This window comes from Anopheles maculipalpis, chromosome 2RL (genome assembly GCF_943734695.1).
Source record: "Anopheles maculipalpis chromosome 2RL, idAnoMacuDA_375_x, whole genome shotgun sequence".
Taxonomy (NCBI): Eukaryota; Metazoa; Arthropoda; class Insecta; order Diptera; family Culicidae; genus Anopheles; species Anopheles maculipalpis.
In genome coordinates, this window is record NC_064871.1 from 48,883,969 (window position 1) to 48,898,799 (window position 14,831).

The window sequence follows — 14,831 nt, forward strand, 5'->3', positions numbered from 1 at the left end:
ACGGTCAATTATCGTGGTACCTTATCGTAGAACTTCGTTCTGAACGATCGTAGAATATGTATGGACGGTGGGTTCTGCTCATCATCGAAACCTCCTTGCCTTATAACAACACTTACACTGTTTCCATGTTTAAAATTCTTACAAAAAGGGACACCAACTATTAACGTATTGACAACGAACGGACCAACTTGCATACGGCATATTAATCTTTTTCAGTCCTAATTTGTGATAAAAAAAACCCCCCATGTGTGAAAGGATCGTCCCAGTACTGCATTTGTTTTTTGGTTTTTTTTATTTGCTTTCGTGGGAAACTTTATTCCTGGCATAACAAACTTCATTCAAAGAGGCATGTGTAAGAGAGCTACGTAAAACTTAAGGTGACATGAACGTTCAGCTAACGCTGTCGGGCTGCACTGTGCTGTGAGTAGAAAAGACACAGTTGGAGATGAAACGAAATCCGAGAAGAAATGAGAATCCAGCAAATCATTCCTCTGCGGCAGGGTTACATTTCTTCTGGTTTAGATTAATTTATTACTTTTAAGCAAAACACAACTGAATAAACGCATCGTCGGTGTAGTACAATTGGATTCTAATTTCCGTAACATTTCAGTACGAAAGAATAGAGGAAGTATGCAAAGCTAAAATGGAGAGGACAATCTTTGCTTAAAGGAATCAATCGAATTTCCTGTTGGTGCTAAGGATACCCAAAAAATCCCTTACCTTCGTGATAACACCCGTTTTTGCGTTCCCACCCAAGAGAGATCCCGCAGAGGTTCATCCTACTCTAGGTTTGCCGCTCAAAACATCCTTAGGTTATGCTTATCTGCACTGTCCTGTTATCCGGACTTCTTCTTGATTAAATCAATGCTCTAGCTTTCAATTTTGCCAATCTCACTTACCACATTCCCTTCCCGTGTCATTGGCTATTGCAACATTAGAAAGAGTATAGATCAGGCGCCAGTTCACTTCACCTGATCAACCTAAGCAGACTACATCACTGCTACACCTAATCTCTACTGGGGGATTGAGTATTCTGTACACAATCCCCCAGTCCCAGGATCATCCGTCTTAATACGACCGATTGTAAATCCAGCAACATGTTGTGCATTTTAACTTTTGTCTTGTCGTTGATGCTGACATTAACTTCAAAATTCGTTGCATGTGAATTTTCGAGAAGACATCAAAGGTACGAAAACGGAAAGCAGTGATGGACGGAAGCGGTCGGAGCGAAGTGTGTTGTATCCGACATTGATAAGCGTGTGTAGTGTCGATGTGAGGAGTAGAGAACAACAGTAAATAACATTCGCAAAGAAAGAAAACCCCGACATGATTTCGTCTTATCTTTTCTCAAACGTTTTGTTTATTCCTTTGCGCTACCACCAACAGTAAGTGAGTGTGTTCATTAAGCAGTGGACCTTTTTATTTCGCTTTACAATTTTTCTTCCCTTTTGGATTGTTTTTTCTTCCACTATTTCTTCTTTCATTCCACACTTGACTTCCTTGCACTTTGCAGAACTGAATCGCGTTTCGTTTACATTTTATCAAAGAGAGGTAGATAAAGCGTTGTGGCCATCATCGTCTCTTCTGCGCCTTTGTCTTTGCTTCCTCTCTGACGGAAGTATGGATTAAGTGCGGTTTTGGAAGACTCCGGAAAATCGATGGTCACTTGCTTGTTTGCATCCACACGTCGGGCGGCCAATTGTAAACAGATGAAGGATCAATCATTGGATTGGTTTGGTTGTTACTTCGTCTAGTCACGATACCTTTGGGATTGATTTTATAATTCTTCTTCAATTGTTCCGACAATAGTGAAACCCAATACGTTACGTCAAATGTATCTGATTTCAACTACTGATGGTCCTAGTTGATAATCAATCAATCGACCGTATGTTTTTGTATGATCTTTCAGATGTTTCGCACAGCATCAATGTCATGTTTGGCGAAACAATCAACTCTCGATGAACATTTCCTTTTTTTCTCTACATTTAACAGAGAAGCCAAAATGAGATTAAGAAAACAAATCTAATGTTCTTGTTTATTCGTTGTTCCAGTTGTTCAATGTAACTTTTTCCTCTTAGGAAACTTCTCGTAGACAAAAAGTTGCTACAAAATCAATCAAATGGTATTTCTCTTCCTGGTAAGGCTGATGATGAGTTGTAGACGATATATTATACTTCTCTGGCCATTTTTGAAATTTATTTTAGGCTAATTTTGACGCCTTCTCTTTCTTGTTCAAACCATTGTACCCTCGAAAGTTTTAGAAGGCTCCGGTAAAGCCGGATATTTTGCAAAGGTTGAAGGGCGATGAGTATGAATAAAATGAAGACATGTGAAAAATAAATAAACATTACATGCACACTTTTATGGATTTTTTACTGTAATATGTTATATTCGCTTTACTTTTCTGCTGCATGCTTTTGTTGCCAATTTTGCTTACTTGCTGGATACTCCACATAACGGAACCATCACCACACTACTAAAACGATAACAGCGGGGATGATTGATGCACAAACACTAAAAAAACCATATTCTTTCTGCTTTAAAATAAAATCAACGAATATAACTCGAGTATAACGGATGGATGGAAAAACGAAAATAAATACAGTAAGCACACTCTGCTAACCGCATCAACTCACAGATTAACATTTCCCTTTAAACCATGTTTTTTTGTTATATTTATCATCTGTTCTCCTAGTGTCTCCCCCTTACACGGTACACAGCGGGGATCAGGGAATTTCACCCCTTCTTCGTTCTATATTCCATTGTTCTAATAAAATGTAACGGGTAAAATGAGAATATGTTGTGCTGTTTGTAGCGCGTTCAAGACGATTGGATACTGGTGGGGTGACACAGATGCACACGCACACACACACATACATAATCGTCTTGGTTTTACTATAGAAGAACGCGACCAGCAGTGGTGAGATGGTTTTTTTATGTTGATCGATCGGGTGTTGGTGGCGTAGAGAAGAGTATCCAAACACGGGGAGAGAAACAAGATGATTATGATTTAGTCTTCCTCAGATTCACTCTCTGGAATAATAGGAAAGAAACAAAATGGATTATTTTTTTTTAACAAACAGGGAATTTAATTTCAATTAAAGCCACACCATACAGAGAGAGCAAAGCTATCCATTGTTTAAAAAAATAACACCACCAACTTGTATTATTTGCTTTTGAGGAAAGAAACAAACAACTTTCAGTTCCTTCAATGCAAAGATCGATACCTAGATTCAAATGAAATTAAAAATTCGGTTTTTTGCATCTACATTTTTCTGTCCATTAGAATGTTAAAACGTGCACTCTCATCTTTTTTCTTGTAGAATGCTCTATTCTATTGCGATGAAAGCAACGCTCTATTTGGATTTGTCAAATCAGGCGAATCCCATCCAGGGATTCACCTGGGGCCGTTGCCTCGTAGTGAGGACTGACTACCCAACTACGTGTTACCAGAAAGTCTAATCCAGTGACCGGCGTCACATAGTAGCTGTTTAAGCCATGAAAAAATCAGGTAGAAATCAGGAGAAAACATATTTTTAGGAGAAAACATACATGCTGTCCTCTCCAAGGAAGGAAGGTCCTTCATCCACGATACGGGCCTTGGCACTATATTTTGCCTCTAAGGCAGGTAAAAATGATGCGCACTGTCAACAATTCATGCCTTCAAGACAAAATCTCCTGACTTCTCCTGGATAAAAATTTGAAGGAGACGACTGTAATTTCATAGCAATAGCAGCCGGACAATTGGTTGATGGTGTTGCATTCTTTTTCGACACTGTATAATACGTAACAACACAAAACGATCATATTGCACAACATACCTTCTTCAGCGTTTTGCAACCACTCAATGAATTTTTTCATCTGTTCCAAGAAGTGCATTTTTCCCTTGTTAGAATGGCCCTCCTTGTACCATTTCAGGATCGAATCTTCCGTGATGACTTCGGCTGGAAAAGGTTAGAGGATAATTATAAATTATCACGCTTGCACTAAACAGGTAAAGCTAGAATGATTGGGCCTGGAGATGATGCTTACTTTTGTAGAAAAGCAAAACGATCTTCGAAAAAGCTTTCATAAAGTTCATGTTTTCGTAGCAAAACTCTTGCACCTTCAGCAGCAATACCATCTCCGATCGGTCCGTGGTGGTGAACGCTTCGAACAGCGGCGTGTAGGTGCGCAGATGTTTCAGTGCTTGCTCCGCGACCAGTTCTTCCTTCTTGTTCCATTCGGCTAGTGACATAACGGTAGACCAAATCTACAGTAACAAAAGGACAAAAACAAAAGAAATTCATCAGTATCTTTAAAAAACTTGAAAAACAAACTTTGCTTAAACACGTTAAGCTTATGTTCCAAAAATGTGTTTGAGATATAATCCTTCACAAAGCCTTTTTAAGAAAAAAAAAAAGACTTCGATCCACAACGGAAAATACCCCACAGAACACTCTCTTGAAGGACATTTTACTCTGGCTAACCGATTGGAACCACTAGGCGGTTTGGGATCCGCTGTTAGTGGATTTGTCTTGGTGCCACATACACACATAAAGGAAAAAAAAAGAATCAACACACGACAAAAAAAAGAAAACATTTTTAAACATCGAAACAGATACTTACGAGACCAACTACTTCATGCTCGGGAATGTTTGATTTCGTCGACATTTCCTTCGCGTCGGCGATAATATCCTTAATTGTCTTGTTATCGTTAATATCATCAACTAGCAGCTGTAAAACGAAATAAAATCATAATCAAGAAGATTGTAATAAAGTGAATATAAACGTCCATTTTTCTACATTAAACTAAGAGCTCTTAGAGTCGAGACATAATGTCTTAAATCAAGACGCATTTGACAAACTTATTTTTGTTCATCGAACGCAGTACGATTTAATGATTTTTATTCTACCAGGAATATATTAATACTCCAAATTAGGAGCAGTTTTTGTATCACTGGTCACAGAAAACATGTCGACCAACGGTACAATACTTGTCCTGGAAGCGTTTTAGTATATTATATCATCAGTTCTCGACACATCGGATTATCGTGCCAGAGTTGGAATATTTGTGTTAACGTACCACATTTCTCACACTAGTAATTCAAATTTCTCAAATCATCCATGACCATTTCCATATAACAATATGAATTCTTGGCCATATTTTAGGGAGTGGCCATGTGTGGCGAGTGGAGTTATTGACAAAAATAAGATGTGGAATAGAATTGTTGAAGTTGTAAATTGTAATTGATATTAAACTAAAATAATGAATTATTATCTTGGTTTCTTCTAACAATTTTTTTTAAATATATTGATTCTTAATCGCTGCCTTCAACAATTATTATTATCTGTATCGCTGTATTATCTGTATTTTTCTGTTCTGTAGCAGATCACACAAAAGGCAAGTAAATGCTTCAGAGATCCGAAGACATTTACTGAAGCACTATCTCTGACCATTCTCTTGCACACGATTTCCCACCAAATATAACAAGGCAGTAGTGTTAGTATTTGGTTCTACTAACTAATGTGCGTATCCAGTAAACGATTTACAGTAGTTGCAAATCTTTTCAAATCAATTAAATCAAAAATCAAAACATGCCTCTTCTTCGCACGTACCTGTGTTAGTTCTCGCTTCGCTTCCTGACTCGCCTGAGCCATGTGGAGCTTGAAAATTTCGGCCAGATCCTTCTCGACAAGCACCGTCTTGAGGTAGTCCTCGTTGCGCTTGTTCATAGGCAGAAAATCCATTAGGCGGTTGTCGAGACCGCCCTTGCGTAGAGCCGCCACCAACGGCGCATTGCCGCCTTTTTCCTGCTTGAAGGTGATGAACACCTCCAGCAGAAATTCCAGCGCTATCCCGTCCTTCGTCAGGTGTTCATTGTTCAGCACGTTCAGCACTTGCGGTGGAATGGAACCATTAGCTGTATACAGAAGGAAGTAAATGAAAGAGACAAAACCATTTTCATTAACACACATTGTTCTATTTTAATTGTTATTGTATATTGTAATAGTTCTCATTGACGCTAAAAGTCACAGAGCATAGTTCTCAAGACAGGTAATAGCGCAAGCAAAATGAACCATTTTTGTTAATTTAATGTAGGCACTTTGTTGTATAATAAAACCACCTTCGGCGTGATACATTTGCACGACCTCCAGTTACATGATCCTTGGTGCCGAACACAAGCTACAATGTTGTGCAATACTTATAAATATGTAATCACATGTGTGTAAGAAGAAACTTACCCATCCACAAAGCCGTCATGCGAGCGAGCTTGATCCGTTCGAGTGGAGTAAAACCCTTAATGAAGATCAAAATCTTCTTCATTTCCTCCTCAAACATTTTCTCGAGATACTTGTATCGACGCATAAGCCGTATAAAGATCTACAACAAAAAGAGAAAAATATTAAATGTTGTTACGTTAGTTTATAGTATACTTTTAAATTTTTTTGACGAATTATTGTTTCTCGTAAAAAAAAAGATGTTGGAAAACTAGAAAAGATTACGCTTTACAAATAACAGAAAACGCATCTCAAGCAAACGGATTCCTTTTTTCGATCTGGCACACTTATCTACGAACGTAATACTGTGGGGAGAGAGCCAGAGCTCTTCAACATTCAGTTATAACTAAACGAAGGGTGCCAACGGTACTGGCTCTCGTACGAGCAAAAAATACATTAACAGCACACATACCTGCTCATGGTTCCGCATCGATTCCATGTCTTCCGATGCTGCGAATATACAGCGATCGGTACGTGGTTTCTCGCCATCCTGCGAGATAGATCCTCCGGGAACTGTAACACAATAAATGAAAGCAAAAACACAATTGCTTATGTCAATTGACAGTCGCTTTTCTACACAACTACACATGCCACCACGCCACTTACCGAGTAATCCACCAGCAATTAAGATATCGAATAAAACTTCGCCGTAGCGACGATAGTCGAGTTTATTACCAGCGCTGTCAAGGTACTTGTAAATTTGCTCTAGATCTTCAGCTGCTTCGAGACCTGCAATGACCGCGTCACGGAATCCCGTGGGGTCATTCTTCTCTCTTTCATCTGAAAAAAAAAATAGTTCAAAGAAAACGCACGCATCAGTATGGATGGCTTTGTAAACGTGATCAGCTTTTTTTTATTTTTTGTGCGTATAATACTTATTTTGCTTAGTTTTGTAGCCAGGCTGCGTGTTACGACAAGTATTGGAAAGATTTGACTTTGCGTAACATAGCTAAGCCGAAGCCAATATTGATATTACAGTCATTTTATATTTATTAACCACAAACAGATGAGAACAGCATCTTGCTTCTGGCTGGCGACTGTGTTACGTTATCGCATCAAAATTCTTCAAGAATAATTAGACGACTTTTTCATCCATTTTTGGCGATAAGGAATGGAAGCTTGCTCCCAGAATGATATATCACAAAACCTTAGCTGTTCTAATTTATCTTTAATCCTTGGTTAAATATTTCGTATTGTAGCCAGGCTGCGTGTTACGACAAGTATTGGAAATATTTTACTTTGCGTAACATAGCTAAGCCGAAGCCAATATTGATATTACAGTCGTTTTATATTTATTATCCATAAACAGATTACGACAGCATCTTGCTTCTGGCTGGCGACTGTGTACTTAAAATCTATACAATCTTTTCGTAAAATGTATTTTCCATAAAAGATTCGGTAAGAAATGCGAAAACAGTTTCAACTATACTGATAAAAGTAGATAGAAAGTTCAGAAAAAAAAAATATCACACCAGCACATTATAAGATTGTACTGCCAAAAAATTCCTTAGGCCACGCATTCTTAGCATACACGACAATTATCTTGCTACAAGCATTTATCTACTTTGTTGCACCATAATACTGATTTGTTCCTATTTGTCTCAGATCACACAAAAGGCAAGTAAATGCTTCAGAGATCCGAAGACATTTACTGAAGCACTATCTCTGACCATTCTCTTGCACACGATTTCCCACCAAATATAACAAGGCAGTAGTGTTAGTACTTGGTTCTACTAACTAATGTGCGTATTTGATAAACGACTTAACAGCATTTCGAAATAATTACATCAACAAAACTTTAGTATTTTGAAATGTTCTTGCTAGCCGGTGTGCATCCGACAAAATGGAATGAATAGATGCATTTAATAGCCAGCAAGATGGAATATTCTTTAGCATCATTTCGACACCTACAGATGGAAGCGAATAAATCAGCAAAAGTAGGTTCTAATTGTGATGCGCATTTTCGTAATGTATTTATGTTTTTTTGAATAGTATATTTTTTCAAATAACGGTGTTGACAATACGGCACTGGACCGTAATATTCAAATGTAAATAAATAAATAAATATTTTATCAAATGCTTGTCTATATATCTTTTACTTTTGGCGGTTAAAATATTGAGAGAAGGGACAGAGACATGTGTTTTACGCATTCTTGAGGAGCGATGAGTCAGTGTAACTTCAGGTGTAAACAACAAAATAATTTTAAGCTTGTTTTATTTTTTCGTTTTTTCTGCACATGTTGATGTTTGATAAACTCCATCCGTGGAAACAGGTTCCAACAACATACTCAACAAACGATACGAGTACGTACGCAAATGGAAAATCATTTTTCCTTTACCATAACTGCTCAATAGGTGAAGCATACAATTTCTTACCACCTATTAGTATTGTATGGAATGGTTTAAGAATCGAAAAAATGCAAAAGAACATTGATATTTAGTCATTGTTCAACTTACCCCTTTTCCTGGTCTTAATTCGTTGACCTGATAGTACTGGTCTTTCGGCTTTCTGACTCATACAACAAATTACTGGAAAACAAAGTAAGAAGATAAGTGAGATTTTAAATAAATGTGTTACAAAAATTTAAATACATTTTTGTTTGTATAGGGTTATTTCAGTACGTTTTACCCTCACTAGCAATTAATAATGTGTCTATGTTAAATTATTATCACATTTCTCTATATTGTTCCCTTCACTCATTGGCAAAACAGTTAACATTTGAAGAACATTGCTACGTTGTTAAAAATATATTTTTCAACAATTAAAGCCCCACGAAGGTAAAAAGGATTGCTTTAATGAAATAATACGTGTACGCCCCACCGTCCATTACCCATGACCTAAATAAACCCACCGACCAAAGTCAAAGCAGCGCGCGAGGCCATGAGCATTGTAGAGGATGTCCTTGTAAAGTTTACCTCATTGAAATAGAGACAAATATACAGACTTCCTGTTTACGAACGCTCTACTCGTGACCAGCAACAGTGGCGTTGCAAAACAAGAAAATAAACTTCTTAAATAAATTTCAATGAAAATACGTAAATAAGATTAGACAAATCAATATACCAACAGTAGGACACTGTAACCATTTGGGAACAAATGAAGACTTTTTTAATAAAAGAATAAAATTAAAACAAGTGCAGTATTGATGGTGCAACCAACAAAAATGATTTCAAACGTAAACAAAAACAAGTGATGGTGGTGGAATGATGTCCGCGCACAGGCTGCTAAGACCAAAGTGTACAACCAACAAATTTGTGAGCTTGTATGCGCTTCATACCGTTCAGCGGGACAAGATAAACAGGGGTAATCGATTCACACAATGCGTGGTCGTAACAAATCTGCCTGTTTGGCAAAAGTATCTTACCCGTGTTTTCTTCTACCACGAAAATCAAATTTTCAATTTCTCTGTTCCCCTGACGACGACGTCTACGACGTGGCTTTGGCTTTTTTGGCTCGTCGCTTGCGTGTTTACGTGGTTCGTTAACTGATCTGAAAAAGGGCAATACGAAGGTAAGAGATGATACTGCACATACGGCAAATCAAAGAGCAAAACAGTCCACACACGTAGTCCACACAATAACGTTGGGCCTGCCGCCAACCAAAAAAAAAAAAATAAATAACAAAACAAATAATTTCTGCAATCTTTTCTCTGTCCTCTGTACATTACTTTTTCTCTTTCACTCTTTTGTGAGAAAAGTTTAATAATATTAACATAAGACACGACTATCTTTTCTATTCCTAGCTTAAGCAAAAAGTACCCAACATATGGCACAGACCGATACGTCCATTCAAATCGATCGTTAGCAATCGATCCAAACAAGCTATGATTACGCACGTGGCCGCTGATGGATAGATCCATCAGCGTCATTGAAGGCAATCATCAATCTAAAGAAAAATGGTTGCACAAGACTTACTTCAACAAAGGCACGAAATACGACTATTAAAACTAAGCACTAAACATAAAAAATAAAACAAAAATAAATAAAATAAAGCTTACTTAGTTACTGGTTTTCCGCAAAAATGAAGCCGCCGGGTCCCGAGATCTATCCAATCACAAAATGAGGATGTGTGTAAATGGTTTAGTAAGATAAATGAAAACAAAAATTCAAAACTTTTACACGCGCGCTCGGCCTGCTGCTACCACTATGTGCACAACAAATAGTATGCTGACTGTCCTGTGTCTGTGTTATTCTCTATTTCTCTTCTTTCTTAACCTTCTCTCTGTCTCACTCTATCTCTCTCCTAGATCTATGAGCTCTTTTCTTTGTTGGGTTTATATTATTGCAATGTGAATTTCTTTTGTCTCCCAACGCAGCGGTGGTATTTTCTCTATTTGTTGTCGGCTTGTTACGGGGTTGCTGTGCGCGATGGAGGTTTTGGTGAGCGGGAGTGTGATGAAAATGAAGACACTTACTTCTACCAAAAAAAATAAAAGAAAAAGAAAATAATAAAACACAATGAAACATTGTTCTTTTGTCGCGCACATGATAAAATCATTGCAAATTTTTATGTGTTCTGGTATCCATGGAAACAATTCTTTGTGTGCCAGTATTGCAATTCGCAAGCTTAATTTGCAGCCATCAGTAGCCCCCATAGAATTGTGTGCATAAATAATATCTTTTGTTCCACGCCATTTAGCATGCCATGGTACTGCACACACATAACGAAATACAGATACACATAACTAAACAACTAGAAATTGTAGTAGACTGTAGTTTCAACGTAGGAGGAATTCCCGATCTTGAACTTATGTACATATTTGCTACCTAAACCGCCAATAACCGGTTCGCGTATACCAGAACGATCTCAACCCGTCTAGCTTTTTCTGCTGAGCGCTACATGCAGCTCACGCTTTCTCACCCACCACACATAGGCAGGCATGTATTTCATTCAAGAGCATGATAAGGAGCGACACACGTGCACGCCATCATGACTGTGACACATCGATTTTATCAAAGTAACAAGCATTTTTTTCAGCTTAGCCATTTAACACCCGCAGCGATTGATGTGCTAATCTCAACCATGCACTTCCGAGACGTCATAACTACATTATAATGGTTATGCTCCAGACACAATTCACGCTTCTCACCGTCACAGACCAATGCCGACTTTCCCGTAAGATCTATGATGACGATGATGATGATGACGACGGCGAAGAACTGTCTCCTCCTCTCCCTATGCTGGTTGGTTTATGTACTTCAACGCAGCACATACAACATGACACATCGGCACAGAAAGTTAGGTTAAGATTTTCCATCCGCTCCCCGAACCCGAACCAAATGACAGCCAACTAGCGCTAGCGCTTTAGCAAAAGGTTTGGGACAATTTTTCATCGACCTCATGCATGAATTCCCAAAAGCAAACGTAGAGGAGAAAATAGTTTTACCGAAATTATGTTTTGTTACTCACTGCGATTTTCGCAGCAATATTTAATTCTCAGTGCAATATGTTATTCCTCTTTTCTATCTGATCCCTCTTTACAATATAAAGCGTTGAAAAATAAGTGAAGATGTGTTGCTGCTGCTGCTGCTTTGCCCTGTGAAACGCCATTTCGCATTCCTCGCAGTGGCCATCTTTAAACCCTCACCAACCGCACCAAACGGTATCATTTAAGAAGCGATGATTCGAGTATTTGCATCGCTTCAAAACCCTTGAAAACCCGATTAACACAACGTACTTCTTCGACACTCCCTTATTTCCATACAATCCTCGCATAAAATGCGACGGATTCAACCAACTTGCCCTTCCAATGCCAACCCTATATCATCAGGGACAAACTTTTCGCTAGAAGAAAAAAAACCCATTTGGTGGTTCGAGCACAGCTGTGTGAGAGCCTAACATGTTCTATTTTCCATTTTCCTATTTCCAATTCTTAACACACTTTTGCTCGAGCGCGAGGGCAATTCCCTAGAAAGAAGGCTTTACTTACAAATTTATTAGATAGTTCGCGGAGCACTTGACTGAACACAACGATCACACCACACGCGCTGACGATGGAGAAAGAAAAGTGTTGTTCACTGTACACACGGAAGTTGCCTACTCGGGCAGTTTTCGAACCGTCAGACGTTTCATTCGAGCATGCACAGTCAAGGGAAAGGGCTCGTCTCCGTCCAATGACTGTTCGAAAGATTGTCCAATCAAAATAACGGTGGATGATTGATTTTGTAAATTATTTTTGGAAAAATGAAAAAATACTTGATTGTCTACAATGATCAAAAAGATGATTGATAAAAACCTTACTTTAAATTTTGAATCGAAATATATTTATTGCAAGTCCAAAATTGTTTTTCTCTGTTATTTTGATTAAACCACTAAAACATTTGGTAGATGAGGTTATGAAAATGCGAATATTCTTAAACTTTTTTAAAGCACAAAGCATTTCTATTATATTGGCAATATACAGTCCGGAAGTTTGGAATTTGAAGGGAAAAACGAACGGAAAAAATATGTCATTGCTTGGCTTGTTCGTTCGCATAGTCTAACAACTTTAAGGATTAGCTGTTCTCACATTTGACGGTGTGATGGAGCTGATTTCACTATTTTCTATTAATTGCCCCAACAAAAAAGCACAGTTCGGATTATCGAAATTGTATTTAAGCGTGATATAAACGTCACGAAATAATATCCCTGTTTAATCTCCTTTGCAGACGTTTCAATGACAACAGACGAATTGCTGTTTGTTATGCGTAACTCGTTCTGTCATCATCACATCCATTTTGACAGCTGTGTTAATTTTGTACGATAAAAACATGGCATCTTTTGTCTCAGCTAGCCGCTCTGCGATTAAATTTTTGCAGGTAAATGCCCCAAAACGAGACGCAGTAAATCACAAAATACTTAAAGCCATCGCCTTTTTTTAGCTCCCATCCGTTGGCTTTCTTGCACCATGCCTCCAAAATGCTACAGCCATCAATCAGCAGCAAGTGCGACACCGGCGCACGAAGCACTGGGATCCAAAGTGGAAACGATTGCGTAAAGCCAAGTTCGTCAAGATCGACATACCGAATATGAACGAAAAACCGGACGAACTGTCGCAGGAACAGATCAAAACACGCATGAAGGAGCGAGGTCTTCTTCCACCCCGGCCCTGGCTGGAGCGCCCATTTTACATCAGCTGCACGGGCGGTGTCTTCGAACCGTACGTACCGCCAGAAGGCGACGGACGCATGTCGGCAATCTCGCGCGAAGGTGCCAAGCAAAAAATTGAACAGCTGGAAAAGAAAACGAAATCGATGATGGCGGTCCGTAAGATTCGGAACTACGATGAAGACTTCGAGCCGCCCGAGTTTGCCACTTTAGCGCAGGATATTTACATCGATGCACACAAAACATTATGTGAGAAAAATAAGTACAAGCTGCGAGAGATTGTTACGGAGCGCGCCTATCCGGAGCTGATGCACAATGTTAGCGACAAGACGATTCGATGGTCGTTTTTGAAATCCCTCGAGCCTCCACGTGTCGTCCATGCACGGTGCACCGAAGTCATTACGAAGGAGAACGTCTTTGCTCAGGTGACGGTACGTTTTCACAGCCAGCAAACGTTGGCCATTTACGATCGTTTCGGCCGGTTAATGCATGGCAGCGAAACGGTACCGAAGGATTGTCTCGAGTACGTCGTGTTTGAGAAGCATCTGGCGAACGAGTACGGTGTGTGGAGGCTACACGAAAAGATTATTCCCGACTGGATGCCACCGAAAGCTCCCGCATTTATTACGTATCGCGTGGACGATGAACCACCGGTGGCAGTAGATTCGGATGCAGAAACCAAGGAAGTCGTTTCGGCCGATGAATCTGCCAAAAGTGGAGCAGTTGCAACCGCATAAGAGAGAGGCTGGTATGTTAGCGTTGAAAAGAATGCATTATTAGTCATCATGATAATAAAAGAAGCGTAACTTAACAGTCTGTCTGCTCTATAACCATCTGTACGATCTAAATTGGGATGAAAATCAAAAGTGTGGAATTTTGGTTACAGCGGAACCGATGACACTTTCGTAAAGCAATTTGGTCTTCTCAAAGGGATCTCAAAGGGAAAGACCATGAAATGATCATAAGCATGATCGGATCGGGAGTAAAAAATCGAACTCAATTATCTCAACTCAACTAGCATGGCGAAGTGCTGTCGTCTTCCAGAGACGAAGTCATCAATACCATCAAACAGCTGGAATCGTCCGGAAGCCTTACTGGTATCAGACGTCAGCTGCTGGTAGAGAAATGTTCACAAGGACGAATTACTGGAGTAGTATAATAGTATATGATACTATTTGATATATGATATATATCAAAATAGTATATGATTTCTACATGATCTTGTCCCGAATCATCTTCTGTAGACTTGCGTTCATTGCTGTAGATTCATAAACCTGTTCATCCACTAAAATATGAGCTCCAATGCTCCGGATTATTGGACTATAAATTGGGGCCTTGCTTGAATTGTTCACTCAACTGAAACGCAAGGCTCATAGAATTGGATTGAGAATCAATGCGATGAACAATAAGTCAGCAGTGGAACAAGCTGTTTGGGCCTCCATGGATGGAATGGGTGTCAGAACCCATTCCATTAAATTGAGAC

General features: G+C 39.0%; 3 protein-coding genes across 5 annotated transcripts in view; 2 read left to right on the forward strand and 1 right to left on the reverse strand.

Annotated features, from left to right (window-relative positions):
- Positions 1-14,831, forward strand: part of LOC126558058 (carboxypeptidase D) — a 195,372-nt gene that overhangs the window by 14,289 nt on the left and 166,252 nt on the right. The gene's annotated exons all lie outside the window — the stretch shown is intronic.
- Positions 2,963-12,313, reverse strand: LOC126558140 (protein krasavietz). Of its 3 annotated transcripts, XM_050214097.1 has the most exons (11): positions 12,192-12,313; positions 10,260-10,305; positions 8,719-8,790; positions 6,868-7,041; positions 6,674-6,774; positions 6,226-6,364; positions 5,599-5,903; positions 4,609-4,716; positions 4,033-4,252; positions 3,822-3,944; positions 2,963-3,033 (listed from the first exon to the last, which is right to left on the reverse strand). In XM_050214097.1, the coding sequence occupies exons 3-11, from the start codon at positions 8,777-8,779 to the stop codon at positions 3,011-3,013; spliced, it is 1,254 nt and encodes a 417-aa protein (XP_050070054.1). In that variant the 5' UTR covers positions 8,780-8,790; positions 10,260-10,305; positions 12,192-12,313; the 3' UTR covers positions 2,963-3,010. The 3 variants fall into 3 exon arrangements, with proteins under 3 accessions (XP_050070054.1, XP_050070055.1, XP_050070056.1); XM_050214098.1 differs by lacking the exon at positions 10,260-10,305 and having other exon boundaries at positions 2,972-3,033; positions 12,192-12,289; XM_050214099.1 differs by lacking the exons at positions 10,260-10,305; positions 12,192-12,313 and adding an exon at positions 9,627-9,684 and having other exon boundaries at positions 2,972-3,033.
- On the forward strand, positions 13,012-14,085 carry LOC126567219 (probable 39S ribosomal protein L45, mitochondrial). Its single transcript, XM_050223451.1, has 2 exons — positions 13,012-13,059; positions 13,123-14,085. Exons 1-2 carry the CDS (start codon positions 13,012-13,014, stop codon positions 14,083-14,085), a joined length of 1,011 nt encoding a protein of 336 aa, XP_050079408.1.